A 16226-nucleotide genomic window follows, 5' to 3' on the forward strand; every position below is an offset into this window, starting at 1 on the left:
ATGTTTGTTTTTAAAAACTAATTTATAAAAATTAAATATAACAACAGGAATTATTGCAGAGGAAGAAAATCAATAGGAGCACCTAGGTGGGTAAAAGAAAAACTGGTGTAACCTAATGGAACAATGTGCCATTTTCTTGAAAGTCAAATGTTCACATATCAGCACTTCTACTTCTATTAGTATGTTTCCTTGTTAACAGGAGATGTTAAAAAGAACATTTATAACAATCTTATTCTAAAAGGATAATAAAAACAACCTAAATGTTAGTAAACACGTAAGTCAATAAGTAAGCAATATAATTAATTTTGTCTTAAAACTGCTTACTCGGTTATCCTAAACACAGTGTGAAGTTATCATCAACTAGTTCATTAAATGTTACAAGACATTCACCTTATTTCTCCTGGCCTTCATTTGAGTTTTTGCTAATAAAGTATATGTAGTTATCTCAGGCTTCTGCAAAGTAATTCCATCCAATACCTGAATGGCCTTGTCATGTTTGTCACAAAATGAATAAACTAGTGCTTGCTGTATGGGACTTAACTCTAGGATATCTAAAATGAAAGAAAAGTTTATCAATACCTTTTCAAGTAGCTAGGATTTGTAACAAAATTATTCTAAGGAAGTCTAGCAATTCTATAATGTATAACATGAATTCACAAATCAATATAACACTAAAATCTTTTACTATTGCTGTGATATTTCAATTACAAACGTAATAAAAAGTGGTGTCTGCATTTCCTATAATAATCTCACAAAATCACTACCAAAAATGCATAGCAATAGTTAATCATGCATATGGAAAGCTAAAGTTTTTAAATTGCAAAAATTGACTTTCATAAAAACCCTTCATGCAATCTATATCTACAAATACAAAACTTTAAAGCCTTTTTTTCATTTAATACAATACAGTTTTGCATTACTAATATTTACCTGTGTTCATTTCTATTACTTGTTTAATAGTAAGCTTTGCAAGATCCAAATTTTTCATCCTAAGAAGATATTGTCCTCTGGAAAGAAATAATACCTTTGTAAATATAAGCAGTTATTATTTTCTAAAATGAAGTTTCTTAAAATATTGTTTTTAAAATGTTTTCAATTACAATTTATTCTTACCTACTTCTATATAATGAAAAACATCTTAACATTTTTACAATTATAACAATTTATTTATTCCTATGAATTGTATGATAAAATCAATAAAAAAACAGTATGTTTCATATGGCCCCGCTACATTAATTAGGACATATATGTGATGTGAAAACTATTTAGAATATATGAAATCTGAAAAAACTCAAATCTTTTTTCAATTATCTGTATTTGAAATGCTATATTGTTACTGGAAATTTATTAAAAGACAAATCCAGATAATGAGTAGAAAAGGGGGGAATTATTTTGTAAATTGATGAAATATGGTTAAAAGATGAAAAACATGAAGCCTTTATCAAAAGCATTGTGCAACCCACCATACTATGTTCCATATTATAGAATATATTTTTGCTTTGGTAACTAATCACATTCAGTGGAACCCTAGGGTGAAAGATAAACTACACTTGAAATGTAATTCATTGTATCACTTTTTTTTATTTAAATACTGAGACTTATATTTAGGAATTCTGTGGACACAAGTATTTGTTCAAGTATACCCATGACATTCTTCAAAGAGGTGGATCAAATATTCCTTAAATTCATTTGGAAAAGCAAATGCTTAGGAATTGCTAAAGCAATCCTTAGGTAAAAGGAAGCATCACTTTCCCCAATTGTATTTTAATTGTATTACAAAGTAATAGTCATCAAAACAGCATAATATTGAAATAAAGACATATCTTCAGATCAATGGGATCAATGTGAGTATTCAGAAAATGAACACCAGACATGAACACCAATCAGTTCATCATTGATAAATGAGTAAGAAATGCAAAATGGAGTAAGAAAAGCCTCTTAACATGTAATGTTGGGACAATTAGTCAAACACGTGTGAAAAAGCAAACTCAGAACTTTATCTAACACCATGCACAACACCCATCAGATATGGGGCCAATATCCAAGATATGCAAGGTACTAACAGAACTTAACAGAAAAAAAAATCTAACCTTATGAAAAAATAGAAGAAAATGAAGACATTTCATCAAAGAAGAAATACAGATAGCCAAAAGGCACATGGAAAAATGCTCTGCATCACTAATATATCAGGGAGATGCAAATCAAAATAATGAGATATCATCTCATGCCACAAAGACTGGCACACATCACAAAGAACAAGAACAACCAGTGCTAGTGGGGGGCGCAGAGAGAAAGGAACTCACTGCTTGTGGAAATGCTGTCTAGTCTAGAGTTTCTGGAAAATAATATGGATATTCCTCAAAAAACTGAAAATTGAGCTCATATATGATCCAGCAATACCACTCCTAAAGATATACCCTAGGAACACAAAAGCACAATACAAAATGAACTCTGCATCCCTGTGTTTATAGCAGCACTATTTACAGTAGCCAGAATCTGGAAACAAACCAGGTGTCTAAAAACAGATGAGTGACTTAAGAAACTGTGGTATATTTACACAATAGGATACTACACAGTTGATATGTAAACTGAAGGAATAAAATTTGCCTATACATGGATATGCATGGAGACTTTTAAGCTGAGTGAAATGAGCCAGAGACAGAGGGATAGACATAGAACAGTCTCATTCATCTGCATAAGAAAAATAAAAGACAATATGTTAATAATATCCAGAGACAATAGAGCTGAATGCCTGGAGAACCAGCTCATGACATGAAGCTTGCCGCAAAGATCAGTGAGTGCAGCTAGAGAACTAATAACAATTACAACTATTATGACAATGACAATGAGGAAGAAAAGCAAAATGTTTGAGAGACAAGCAGGAGTGTGGGGTGGGGGAGAAAATGGTGGGATATTGGTGGTGGGAAGATCATACTGGTGAAGGGTGGCATAAATTCTATTACTGAAATCTCAGTATAAAAATTTTTTGTAAACATGATGATTAAATAAATATTATATATCAAAAAAAAGAAAGAAAAAAATCTTGTTCAACCCATCTGTCCTTACATTCACGAGTAACATAAAAACTACATAACCACTGGGCTGAAGCAATAGCACAGCGATAGGTCGTTTGCCTGAGGCCAACACAGGAACAATATCAGTTCGATTCCTGCCATTCCATATGGTCCCCTGTGCCTGCCATGAGTAATCGATTTCTGAGCACAGAGCGAAGAAGAAGAAGAAGAAGAAGAAGAAGAAGAAGAAGAAGAAGAAGAAGAAGAAGAAGAAGAAGAAGAAGAAGAAGAAGAAGAAGAAGAAGAAGAAGAAGAAGAAGAAGAAGAAGAAGAAGAAGAAGAAGAAGAAGAAGAAGAAGAAGAAGAAGGAAGAAGAAGAAGAAGAAGAAGAAGAAGAAGAAGAAGAAGAAGAAGGAAGAAGAAGAAGAAGAAGAAGAAGAAGAAGAAGAAGAAGAAGAAGAAGAAGAAGAAGAAGAAGAAGAAGAAGAAGAAGACAACTACATAAGCAGTAATCTAGAGAGATACCAGTAAACAAAGAACTGTGTTTGAATGTGAGATCAGAGTTATCTTAGGTGTTATGTCAAGAAAGATTTCATTTTATGTCTGTTACCTTATTATATATAGTTCAACTTCATCCGGCTGAAGGTGGATAGCACGAGTAATCTCTTTTACAGACTTGGGCAATCTATGCAACTGTTGAGTAATGAATACATAGAAATTTAGCTCATAATGATTCTATCTATCCCTCCCATCCTTCAAGACAAAATTTCTGTAGGAACAAACTCCAAAACCACTTAATTTTTTGCTTGTTTGTTTCAGGAGAGCTACATGCAATGGTACTTAAGGCTTTCTACAGACTCTGAGCTCAGGAATTATTGCTGGTTGTACTGGGGCTGCTAGGAAACAAACTTGAGCCAACGTTATTGGGGGAAAGTATTCTGCACACAATACTATATCTCTGGCCCCTAAAATGCATTTTAAAGAATTATCAAAGCAATTGGACATTAAAATTATATTTAAAATTTTGTGATGAAAGTTCATGGTTTTGTTTTAGTTTTCTTGGTGATTGTGGAGTAGAGACACTCCAAGAGATGTTCGTCAATTGCCTGGAGATTCAGTGCTAGGATCAAGATGTTTCTGTGACTAAGGTGGTTCCAGATATTGGGGACCATCGGGGCCATATTCATACACTTAGCAATGCTCAGGGTCCTCCACAGCATCCAGAGATACTTATTCTATTTACTGGGCCCCATTTTTTCATTTTAAAACCATATGTTCTTAATATTGAAGAATGACTATACATATCCAAATACATAATTTTGCCTAATTATGACTGTCATAAATTCCATTTTTGTTCAAAACAATAACATAACCTTTTTACATTTTACCTATGTTAATAAACTAATATTCAAAGGAGAGTAAATTAAAGAAGTTAATTCCATTTAAGAGTTAGAAAATGGGTTTATAATAATAAGTACATGAATTAATCGAACAAAATACTATTGGGAACACAGCCTTTGCTGTGCTCACTCCTTGTGTAACTTCTCAGGTCAGTAGCAAAGCATCAGCCTTGCTTCCTTTCAGCTGATTTGAACAGACAGAGAATTCTGGTATCACAGTCAAGACTCATGTGTTGCAAGGGTTTGAGCAATAACAGAATGTCCAGACCAAGGTCAAGCAAACACCAAAACATGTAAGCATTCTAAAAGTAAAAAGTAAGGTCTTTTCCAAGGACTTTTCTCCACGTGGTCCCAACAAGTCAAGTGACATGAATTAGACTCTTTAGGAAACTGGTAAATCAAAATGGAAACCATACGACAATCATAAAATGTGGCCTTCTTGCACAACATGTCCATTCATTGGTTAAATAGAATACTTTTGACAAGTAAACCTTTGGATTAGAAACAGAGAGTAGACACTATTAGCTAGTAGACACAGTTAGCTGAGGTAGTTAGAAGACTGTGAGGTCCTAAAAGAAAAAGATGTGATCTTTTTGGAAGAGTCTGACCCTGGAGTCAAGCAGGTTAGAGCCTATGCACTTAGATGTTTTGCAAAACAGAATATAGATATGTCACCCACTACAGTGGATGTGAAAACTGTGCCTCTTAAATGCTCTGCATCTAGATGCCAGACATTACTTTGAAAAATGGACTACTGTTTCAAATCTGAGTAATGTTTCACCTCATTCTCTAGGATTAGCACAGAGCATCAGAGGTGTAAGACAACTGATCACTTTGTTCAAGTTCCTGAATCCTGATACTAAAGAAAAGCATCCATTTCTTTTTGGATCTCAGAGCCACTGCAAACATTTTGTGAGACAGGTGGTTGAAGCTGGCAAAAATGGAAGTCAACAGTATACTTTATTTTACATAATAATAAATTGTATCTTGTAGAGATAGGGAAGAAAAATATCTGCCAGAGAAACAGGCAGGAGGAAGTGTGGAAGGGAAACTGGGAACATTAGTGATGGGAAATGTGCATAGGTAAAGGGTGTTGTATGTTCTATGAATGAAACTCAGTCATAAACATCTTTGTAACCGTGGATCACATGATGATTCAAACAAAGAATTTATCAATCAATAAATAAAGTTGTCAAGAAAAAAGTCTTGATTAAGTACAGTGCAGCTTACTAGTACGCAGATAAGCAAAATTTCCGTTTATATTGCACTCTTTCTGGGTTTAGCTTTGCTCATAAATTAACACAAAAATAAGCACATACCGTATTTTCCGGCGTATAAAACAACTTTTGAAACAAAAAAAGTCAACCGAAAATCGGGGGTCGTCTTATACGCCGGGTATATCCCAAAAAATGTTTCAATATGCCGCTAAACAAAAATTGTCTGAATATCGCCACAAAATGAATTTCCAACTCAATCCTGCACCAATCACTGCAAGGCTGCTCGGACCGCCTCTCTAGCATGCAAATTAGACAATGTTCTGGAATCTACACTGTCTAAAGCCTGCTCAGATTGGCCAGAGTCAGAGAGGATGTTTATTACAGTATAACCTTTGAACCTTTGCTTGTTGTGATTGGCTCGCTGTGGTACATGAGCACAGGAACACATGCAGCACAGGAACGTTCTGTCTGATACAGCGAATATAGGCCTAAACCTATGTTTTAATTGCAAAATTAGGGGGTCGTCTTATATGCCCGGTCGTCTAATACACCGGCAAATATGGTAAATTGCTCCTCAGTGCTCCTGCATTCTAACTTCACTCTCTCAGGTTCTAAAAGTTACTTTTTCTGAGATGTATGGAATAATTTGAAAATATAACCAGACTCAAACTTTACATATATATAGTATATATTAGTATATATATACATATATATGTATATACTATATCTTTACCTAGGGACTAAAAGGGAGTAACCGTGGATCTCAAGATAACTTCAAATAAAAGAAGTAATAACATCATCCTTTTTATTTTCTCTGACAGCTATGTTTCTGACCTTGGGTAATGTGATTAGAATTAGAAGTCTTGTGAGGAGTATATTTTGTACTTTTTAAAGGAATTTCTTTGCAGTGATCCCACCCAGAGGTCTGGAAAGGTGAATGATAAACAGAGTAGTTTGGCACAGATATATCAGTCTCACCCATTTTCAATTTCTTTCTTGGAGTGTTTCTTACTTTCCAAAATGCAACTACATCATAATAACCACCAGAATGTCAATGTCAGTGTCCCTTGACCATTTCCCTAGGTACCCTTCCATTCAAGATTTCCATCCACATATCCATTAACAAACTCAGTTCTGCAGACAAAGGCTGAATCTGTTCTCTTTGTTTTTTATCCCCTTACTATGTTTATACTTCACACATAAGAGAGATCATCCTGAATTTCTTATATCTTTGACTCACTTTGTTCAGTAGAATACACTGTAGTTCCAACCATGAAACAGTGAATTCCAGAATTTTGATTTTTCTTATTACTGTTAGTATATATCCCACATTTTGTTTATTCAGCCATGTGTTCTAGGGAACTGGAAGTAATCGGATATTATCCCTTTCACAGATGGTTCAAGAGCAACTATTTCTTCATTGTAACCATTTTTTATGGTGTAGAAATTTCCAAATTTTATGCAAACTCTTATTTCTGTTATTTTCTTGGCTTAGTTCATTGAGTAAAGATACCTCTAGAAACAATATTATTGTTTTGCTATGTTATCTTCAATATATTTTTATGAATTCAGTTTAATATCAGGTCCTTAATCCATTAAAAATTAACTTTGTGTATGGTGTGAGAGAGGATTCCAGATGATGATGATGATGATGATGATGATGATGATGATGATGATGATGATGATGATGATGATAATGACCTTTTTTTCCAATGATTTGCTATGTTTTACTTAGTATATTTTAGGATTCAATCTAATATGTCCTTAATCCATTTAAAAATAACTGTGTGTGGCGTGAGTTAGGGATATAGAGTCAGTCTAATATCAGGCCCTTATTCCACTTAAAATTTATTTAGTGTGTGGTGGATGATGATACTGATAATAATGATCCTGATCCTTTTCCTTCTCTTTCTCCCTAGGCATCTCAATGGTTTTCTCAACACCCTTAAAACAGACATTAATTTTTTTTCTGGAAAGAAGTACAGCAGTTATCACTGTCAAAAGAAATTTATCAAGCTTATATCTATTTTATATGCTTAACATATTTGTTCTAAATACATTAGCATCTGCAATTATCTAGCAGTTACCATATTAATATACTGAACTATATTGAACCAATCTTTATTCCAAATTAAAATTCTCAAACCTTAAATACCTTGTCATAGGCTTTTGCTCGACAAACATAGCTCTGAATATGTAAAGGATCAATTTTAATGACCTCAGAAAAATTCCAAATAGCTTCAAAGTAATTATCCAGGTGCAACAAATATATGAGACCAATATTAATATAAGCCACAACAAAAGTTCTAAAAAATGCAAAATCATGTTAGACATTCAAATTATTCAAAATGTGTTAGAAGATTTATAAATATAATAAAGTACATAACAATATAAATAATTTTAACTAAGAAAGCAAATTATATGTTGCTTTCTAAGAATAAAACCACTTGTAATATTGAAATGACTTTAGAAATTACCCTGTTCAAAGTGTCTAGATCAGAATGAAGAAACTGCACATAACCCTACTTTAAAAAAAAATTCTGACCAATATTTTGACTATCAATGTTTCTGTCTACTTTTTGAATATGAAAACTTTTCTTTCCCTCTGGCTCAAAAATAACCAAAGAAAATCAATGTGGTCATTATGTATCTACGCCCTTTGAATTTCCTGAGTCAAAGTTTACCTTGGTTAAGCTAAGTAAACAGTTTGATGGTAGTATGAAATTGGAATGATTTGTCACTTTAACACCTTCAATTCTAGTGAATGATTTAAAATAAATGCAAGTATTTTATTAAATTCTAAGTTTTATAGTTAGTTTTATGAATTGTATAGTGCGTATAACTTTCAGTCTGTACCTTTCTGAACCTATGCTCCACAGGAAAACAGCTTTTCTCTTTTCCTTACAAAATAAGTAATAAATCAGAAGTGTTAGAAAATGTCCTCCCATTTTCATATGTTGGGCATGGCACTGATATTACTAGAAATACATCTGTAATTATTTTAAAACTTCATGACAGTTTTCTATGAATTTCAAAAGGCTCTAACCTAGCTTCTATCTAAAAGTTTACTAGACTTTATCTAAAAGCTCATTGACTTTATTAACAATATATATAACTGCTTCCAAAAACCTCTACAATTTGAAAAGTATCTAAAACAAACATGTTGATGAAACATGAGGGTGGCTCTGACTTTAAAAAATAATCTTACTTGTAGAACTAGTTTTCTCATCTAGGATGGCTATATACTTCATTAAGTTTTCTATACGTTCTTAATGATAAAGAGGAATTTTGTTGGGTTTCTTAATTTGCTTATTTTTTGGGGTCACACCAAGCTGTGCTTAAGGCATACTCCTTGCTCTGTTATTGGGTATCAATCCTGACAATGCTCTGGGGACCATATGGGGTTTGGGGTGATCACACTTTGATTGGACATATGCAAGGCAAATCCCTTACCTCATATCTATTTTATACAAGTTTACCTTTTTCCTAATTTAATAAGTAAAAGAAAGGAAAACATACCTTTCAAGAGAAATAATGGTTTCAAAGTCACAGATAGCCAGCATCCAAAAATGTAGATCTGCATAGAGTATGCCCCGATGTAGAAAACAATTTAGATTCTCATAGCCATCATTTATGAGAGCTTAAAAATAAAAAATCACATTTTTTTCAAATTCTAGACAAATATGTCTGGTTTATAGTTTATTTACTGCACATTGTTCATTGGCCTTTTTGTTGTTGTTGTTGTTGTTTGTTTTTGGGTCACACCCGGCAGTGCTCAGGGGTTACTCCTGGCTCTATGCTGGCAGGCTCGGGGAACCATATGAGATGCTGGAATTCAAACCACGTCCTTCTGCTTGCAAGGCAAATGCCTTACCTCCATGCTATCTCTCTGGCCTTTTTTTAACATTCTTTTTTTCTTCTTCTTTTTTTCCCTTTATGCAAGGCAAACGCCCTATACTGCTGTATCATCTCACCGGCTCCCACTCCTAATTTCTAACCTTCATTTGATCCAAAATTTTTAACATTCTATAACACGAATCTGCAAAATGCACACTTGTTTGATGAGTGAAAAAGAACCTTTATATAAAGATGTATTTGTCAGTTTCTATGTGTCTACCATGGCTCACAAACTCACTAGAGCTGTGAAAAATCCTGGAGATAGTTTATGATAAATCAGTGTACAAATGAACAGATTAAAGTCAAAAGGAGTATACCTATAATGTCCATGATCATGACCAAATACAAAGAGAAAAACTACCTAAAACCTAACTTTAATTAATTTTAGCAAATTGCAACTAGAAGGGCACTGTTTCCCTTAACAGTTTATCAAGGATATAGGAATTGCAAATTGTCAAATTAGCAAATTCAGATTGTAGCAGATAGCAAAGTTCAAACAATTATCAGGAAATGCAGTTGAAGTCATCTGAACTTGGATGATTAGGCTGAACTTGGAAGTGAAAGCAAGCAATATGATTGCATATGTTACAAATAATAGAAGCAACAGCAAAAAGAATACCCTGTCAGTGGTCCTGCTGTTACTCATCAGTAAAGCTAGACTTCATCACATTGTCTCCTCACTTACTGATTTTCTTTTTATATTTAAATAAAACCATGCTAGTGAATTAGAATGGCTTTTATACACCATTTAATCCACATATCCTAAATTCCTCAAGTCAATTCCAAGAAGGGAAAATGTTGCAAAGTAATAATCATCTTAGATTCTCTTCTCTGAGAAGCTATCTACTGTCATTTTAAGAGTTCAAATGGCTTTTTAATTTCTTATCCTACAACTCATGCAATGATGTAATTCAAGCATTTGAAATGTAGGGAACCGGCTAGTTTATGCTTGCTGGGATAGTTTAATTCATTCACATAATAATAGCTAATAATATTTATTGAGCTTTCTCTGTTCGAAATCATGCCTGTACATACATACTCACAAACCAAAAATTATACTAGTATAGGGTGAAGTAGAAGTAGACACTTTTAATTTTTGGCATCCTCTACTAATAATTCTCAAAGCCTTTTCCTTTCAGTTTATGAGTTAAAAAAAACTTTGAATTTGGTAGCTGAGCACTACCGGAGAGGGTACATCATTTGCCTTGCACGTGGCTGACACAGATCAATCCTCAGCATCGTATATGGTCCCCTGAGCCTGTCAGGAATGGTTTCCAAGTGCACTAACCTCTGTGCTGCCAAGTGTGGCAAGAAATATATATATATATTTACCTTGAATTTGACAGATTCCTGAACTGGGTATATGAAATAGGACAATGCCCCCCAGAATAGTAAATGCAGTTTGGGTAGGCAGATTAAATAAATAGGCCTAGATTTCCAGAAATATTCACAGGTTTAATATAAAAAGATTTATTTGTTATTGTATTTTTGCCATAATTATATATTATACATACACTTCAATACACTAACAGACAAACTGAATATAAATAATAAATTAATATAAATATTATATATTATTATAATATATACATTATACTAAATACACCAAATTAATATCTAGATGAACTTCATATAAATTTTTCATAGACATATAGTTGTCAAGACTAGAAGCTGTATATATGAAACATGTAATAATTTTATAAATCAATATTACCTCAATAAAACTCCCATAAATGTGCAAATTGTAGGAAAAAGTACCTGAAACACTATAATCTTGTAGTGCTCTCAAAGGGTTTGTCTTTCGAAATAAACAGGCTCTATAATACAGTGCTAACCAGTTATTTGGATCTAAGTGAATTGCAAAAGAAAAATCTTCAGCTGCTTGAGTAAATAAGTGCCGATTATAATATACTCTCCCCCTGAATGTCCTAGTTAAAAAAAAAAAAAGAAACAAAAAACATTTAAACACACGTTGCAGAATGTATATTTCTATTTTTGGTAAAACCATATCTCATTTTGTATTTGAATAACATTCTGTGATTATTTATGCTTTCCAGAAAGTTTTCATCAGAGAAGTTAATAGGAAAAAGTATATAAATATTTTGTGTAAACAAATCAATTATATCTAGTAGTATACATAAATATATTCATATTAAAGTAAAAAATAAAAAATAAAAAAGTAAAATATAAAAAATAACAATGAGGTATCACCTCACACCACAGAGACTAGCACACATCACAAAAACAAAAACAAAATAACAAAAACAATCAGTGCTGCAGGGATATAGGGAGAAAGGAACACTCATTTACTGCTGGTGGGAATGCCATCTAGTCCAGTCTTTCTGAAAAACATTATGAAAATTTCTCAAAAAACTGAAAATTGAGCTCCCATATGACCCAGCACTACCACTCCTAGAGATGGTAGCTCATTGTTGTTTTGATTTGCATCTCCCTGATGATTAGTGACTTGGAGCATTTTTTTATGTGTCTTTTGGCCATTTGTATTTCATCTTTGAGGAATTGTCTGTTAATTTATTCTTCTCAAATATTGATGGGGTTAGATGTGTTTTTCTTGTTAAGTTATATTAGTACTTTGTATATCTTAGATATTACCCCATTATCTGATGGGTATTGGGTAAACAGTTTCTCCCATTCTGTGGGATATATTCCAGGGTCACAAAAACATAATACAATAATGCCCTCTACACTCCTATGTTCATAGTAGCACTAATTACAATAGCCAGAATCTAGAAGCAACCTGGGTGCCTGACGACAGATGAGTGGCTAAAGAAACTGTGATACATCTACACAGTGGAATACAATGCAGCTGTTAGGAAAAATGAAGTCATAAAATTTACTTATACTTAGATGGACACTGAGATTATCATGCTGAGTGAAATGAGTCAGAGGAAGAGGGATAAACAGAGAATAATCTCACCTATCTATGGTAGGGAAAATGAAAGACAGTATGGTGAAGATATCCAGAAACAATAGAGATGAGGATCGAAGGACCAGTCCATGATAGGAAGCTTGTCGCCAAGAGTGGAGAATATTGTTGGAGTAGAGAAGGTTCTACTGTGAAGGTGATTGCTGCAACTGATCACTCTGGACAAAAACTGGGTGCTCAAAGGGGATGGCATGACATGCATGGCACCCCTTCATTGACAGTAGTGCATACCTTAGTGTCAAAGATGAGGAGAGAGAAAAAAAGAGTAAGGGAGTAAAGTAGAATGCCTACCCAGAAGCAGACAGGGGAGGGTTGGTGGGAGGGAAAAGGAAATTAGGGAGCGTGAGATGGAAAAGAACAATGATGGCAGGAAATGTGCACTGGTGAAGGTTATTATACATTGTATGACTAAACAACAATCATAAACAACTTTATCTGTGGGGAAAAAAACACGCATTATGAACAACCTTGTAACCTTGGTGTTTAAATAAAAAAGAATATTCCTCAGAAAACTAAGATTAAAACTAATCATGATCCATATATCCAAAGAATATAAGCATGCTACTCCAAAGAGATATAATGATCATTATAATGTTCATAGCAGCACTATTCATGGTGACCAAGAGATAGAACAAGTGTCTAATAATAAGAGGTGAGCAGAAAATAAATAATTTATATACACATTGGAATAATTTATAGTTATTAAAAATATAGGTAAATCCTGCCATTAGCAACAAACTAAATGAACTAGAACGACCACTTGATTTAACTCACATTAAATAAATTCAATAAATTAACTAAATAAAAATAATTGAACATTTTTTTAAAGACCAAATTTAAGACTACAAAAACAAAACAATAGCTAACTGAAGGCAAAAGATATGAGGTGGCAATTAAATTGAGTTAAAAAGATCAATAATATGTTAATGGAATAAAACTCACCTTTTAGTGACAGGCATAATTTAATAAGTACAGATGTAGATTTATTTACTGAACATCCAAACCCCAACATAAAATTATAAGTGAATGTTACTTCAAAAAAAGTAATGCAAATTTATATGTATGTGTGTGTGTGTGTGTGTGTGTGTGTGTGTATCTTTTATTGATTTTGTTTTTGGGTAACACCGGGCAGCACTCAGGGGTTACTCCTGGCTCTACACTCAGAAATCGATCCTGGCAGGCTTGGAGGACCATATGGGATGCCGGGATTCGAACCAACCACTATCTTTCTGAATGCAAGGCAAATGCCTTACCTCCATGCTATCTCTCCGATCCCTGCAATTATATTTTGTATGCTTTTTTAGATGCATGTTTTATTTTAATGAAAAGAATTTTCAATAAAAATTGAGTGGAAATTTAACAGGCATGACTAATAACATTTTAAACATCTTCAAAAAAAACTTTGAATAAAAGAAAATCATGAAGAATTGGTATTTAGTAGGAAACATGCCACCTGAGCGAAACTGGGGATAAGGCAGGAATGGAGCAAAAACTGGTTCAGGGAAGTGTTCAATAAAGGAAAGGAGATGTGGAAAGGTAATAAAGCATTAGGTATGAAACTCTATCAGTAACAGTACTTAAACCACAGTGCAAATACTTTAAAGAAACAAAAGAGGGTGTGGGAGCACCTCTAGAAGAAGCAGATTGGGAGGTGGGGAAACACCATAAATGAGGGCCAGGGGCCTCTGGTAGAGAGAAGTAAACATTGATGAAGAGATCAAATTGAAATATTGTATGCCTGAAATTAAACAATAAAGAACTTTATAAAGTCAAGGTCATTTTAAGAAAGAAAAATAAAGTAATAGAATAAGAACTGTTGTATTAGCTGTATCTGTCCCAATAAGTTTAATGGCTAAGTTACAATAAAAGATCTTTAAGCTCAATGGATAAAAATAAAATATTGGAGAAAAATTCAAGGGAGAAAATATATACCAATATATTTTAAAATGATAATGTATAGAGAGCTGGAGCAATAGCACAGTAGTAGGGCATTTTCCTTGAGTGCAGCTGACCTGGGATAGACCAGGGTTCAATCCCTGGCACCCCATATGTCCCCCGAGGCTGCCAAGAGTGATTTCTAAGTGCAGAGCCAGGAATAACCAACCCATGAGCACCACTGGGTATGGCCCAAAAACCCAAGGAAAAAAAAAAGGTCATGTATATAGGTATGCATACAAAATATAACTGTAAAAACCATTGTATAATGGTAACTGGTTAAAGAAATTACAAATAATTCTAACTTATGTTTTTCTGCCTGTTAAATCAAATTATCTACAATTGTTAGAACACTAACAAGATTTTCAGTAGCACTATTATGCACTATTTTAAATTTTCTGTTTGATATATTTTGAGCAGTTTTCTTCAGAACATGTGTTTAAAAATTAATATTATTTCAAAATTTATATTATAAAACAGGCCCCAACTCCCCCTGCTCACAGAGTGAACTTTGTTTTTTCTTTACCTTAAATGAACAATTTAACCACCCCCAAATTTTAATATTAAATTAATATCTCACCTTGCTTGAGAATCTTGAGGATTCACATTTAACAAGTCAGTAAAATCTTGTGTGGCTTGCATCCACATTTCATTTTCAAAGTGAAATAGCCCACGTTTCATTAATGCATCAGTTCTTTTGGAATCATAAAAGATACACTATGTGGGAGTGGGGAGGAGAGGCAGAAAACCAAAATGAGAAAGGAAAAATTATAACCTTAGCAAATTAAATAAATTGCACATTGTTTTAATTTCATATAATATTAAGACAAACTAAGATGTCAGTACTTTCATATTTATATTTGAAGATGATATCTTTAGAAAGTTGACCTATCTTCAAATTTTAGAAAGGATTTTTCTATGACAGAATAAAAAACAGCATATAAAATTTTACTGAAGAAACATCAGAAGTGATCTGTTTGACTAAAGTAGGTGCACTGAGTGTACCTCAGTATCTATCCCTACTATATATAAACACAATAGTAGATATCAGGATTGACTCATTGAGTCAAGAATGAAATCAGATCATAAAATGATGGAGGGGAGAGGATGAGTTGATATTGACACTGTTCATTTCTTTCATAGTAACAGGCAAGTTAGTGTGAATGTACTTATAAATTACTAAATTCACAAATTTAAATTATTAAAAAATTATAAATTATAAAAGTATAAATTATTAAAATGCCTTGCCTATTAACAATGGGAAAAATAACTAAAATACAAAAAATATTTTAAGAAAGGTAAAAAAACTAAATTATTTGTTTTGTTTTTTGGTTTTTTTTTGGTTTTTTTTTTTTTTTGGCCACACCCATTTGACGCTCAGGGGTTACTCCTGGCTAAGTGCTCAGAAATTGCCCCTGGCTTGGGGGGACCATATGGGACGCCGGGGGATCGAACCGCGGTCCGTTCCTTGGCTAGCGCTTACAAGGCAGACACCTTATCTCTAGCGCCACCTTCCAGGCCCAAAACTAAATTATTTGATATTTAGATATGACAGTCAAATTTTAAACTATTAGTGCCCAAAGAAGAAATGAACAGAAAGGTAATATTTTCTTAAAACAACAGTTTTAAGTATGTAAATAATCATTGCAGATTAAGAAACATGGTAGTTGGACATGTGAATACCTAAATTTTTGCAATGACTTCTAAATTCCTAATGTACTTAGAAGAATTCATTGTTAAAAGTCAGGAGACAGACCAGAGTGATAGTATAGTGGAGAAGGCACTTGGCTTGCATGAGCCTGACACAAGTTCAATA

At 33.4% G+C, this 16226-nt stretch overlaps 1 protein-coding gene across 1 annotated transcript in view; it reads right to left on the bottom strand.

The window, feature by feature from the left end:
* Nucleotides 1–16226, bottom strand: part of TTC6 (tetratricopeptide repeat domain 6) — a 221602-nt gene that overhangs the window by 65560 nt on the left and 139816 nt on the right. Inside the window, 7 exon segments of the mRNA XM_049768952.1 lie at nucleotides 362–551; nucleotides 931–1007; nucleotides 3625–3707; nucleotides 7787–7937; nucleotides 9151–9271; nucleotides 11287–11456; nucleotides 14991–15127. Of these exon segments, the coding sequence (XP_049624909.1) occupies nucleotides 362–551; nucleotides 931–1007; nucleotides 3625–3707; nucleotides 7787–7937; nucleotides 9151–9271; nucleotides 11287–11456; nucleotides 14991–15127 (929 nt within the window).

Source organism: Suncus etruscus, chromosome 2 (assembly GCF_024139225.1).
Source record: "Suncus etruscus isolate mSunEtr1 chromosome 2, mSunEtr1.pri.cur, whole genome shotgun sequence".
Classification (NCBI taxonomy): Eukaryota; Metazoa; Chordata; class Mammalia; order Eulipotyphla; family Soricidae; genus Suncus; species Suncus etruscus.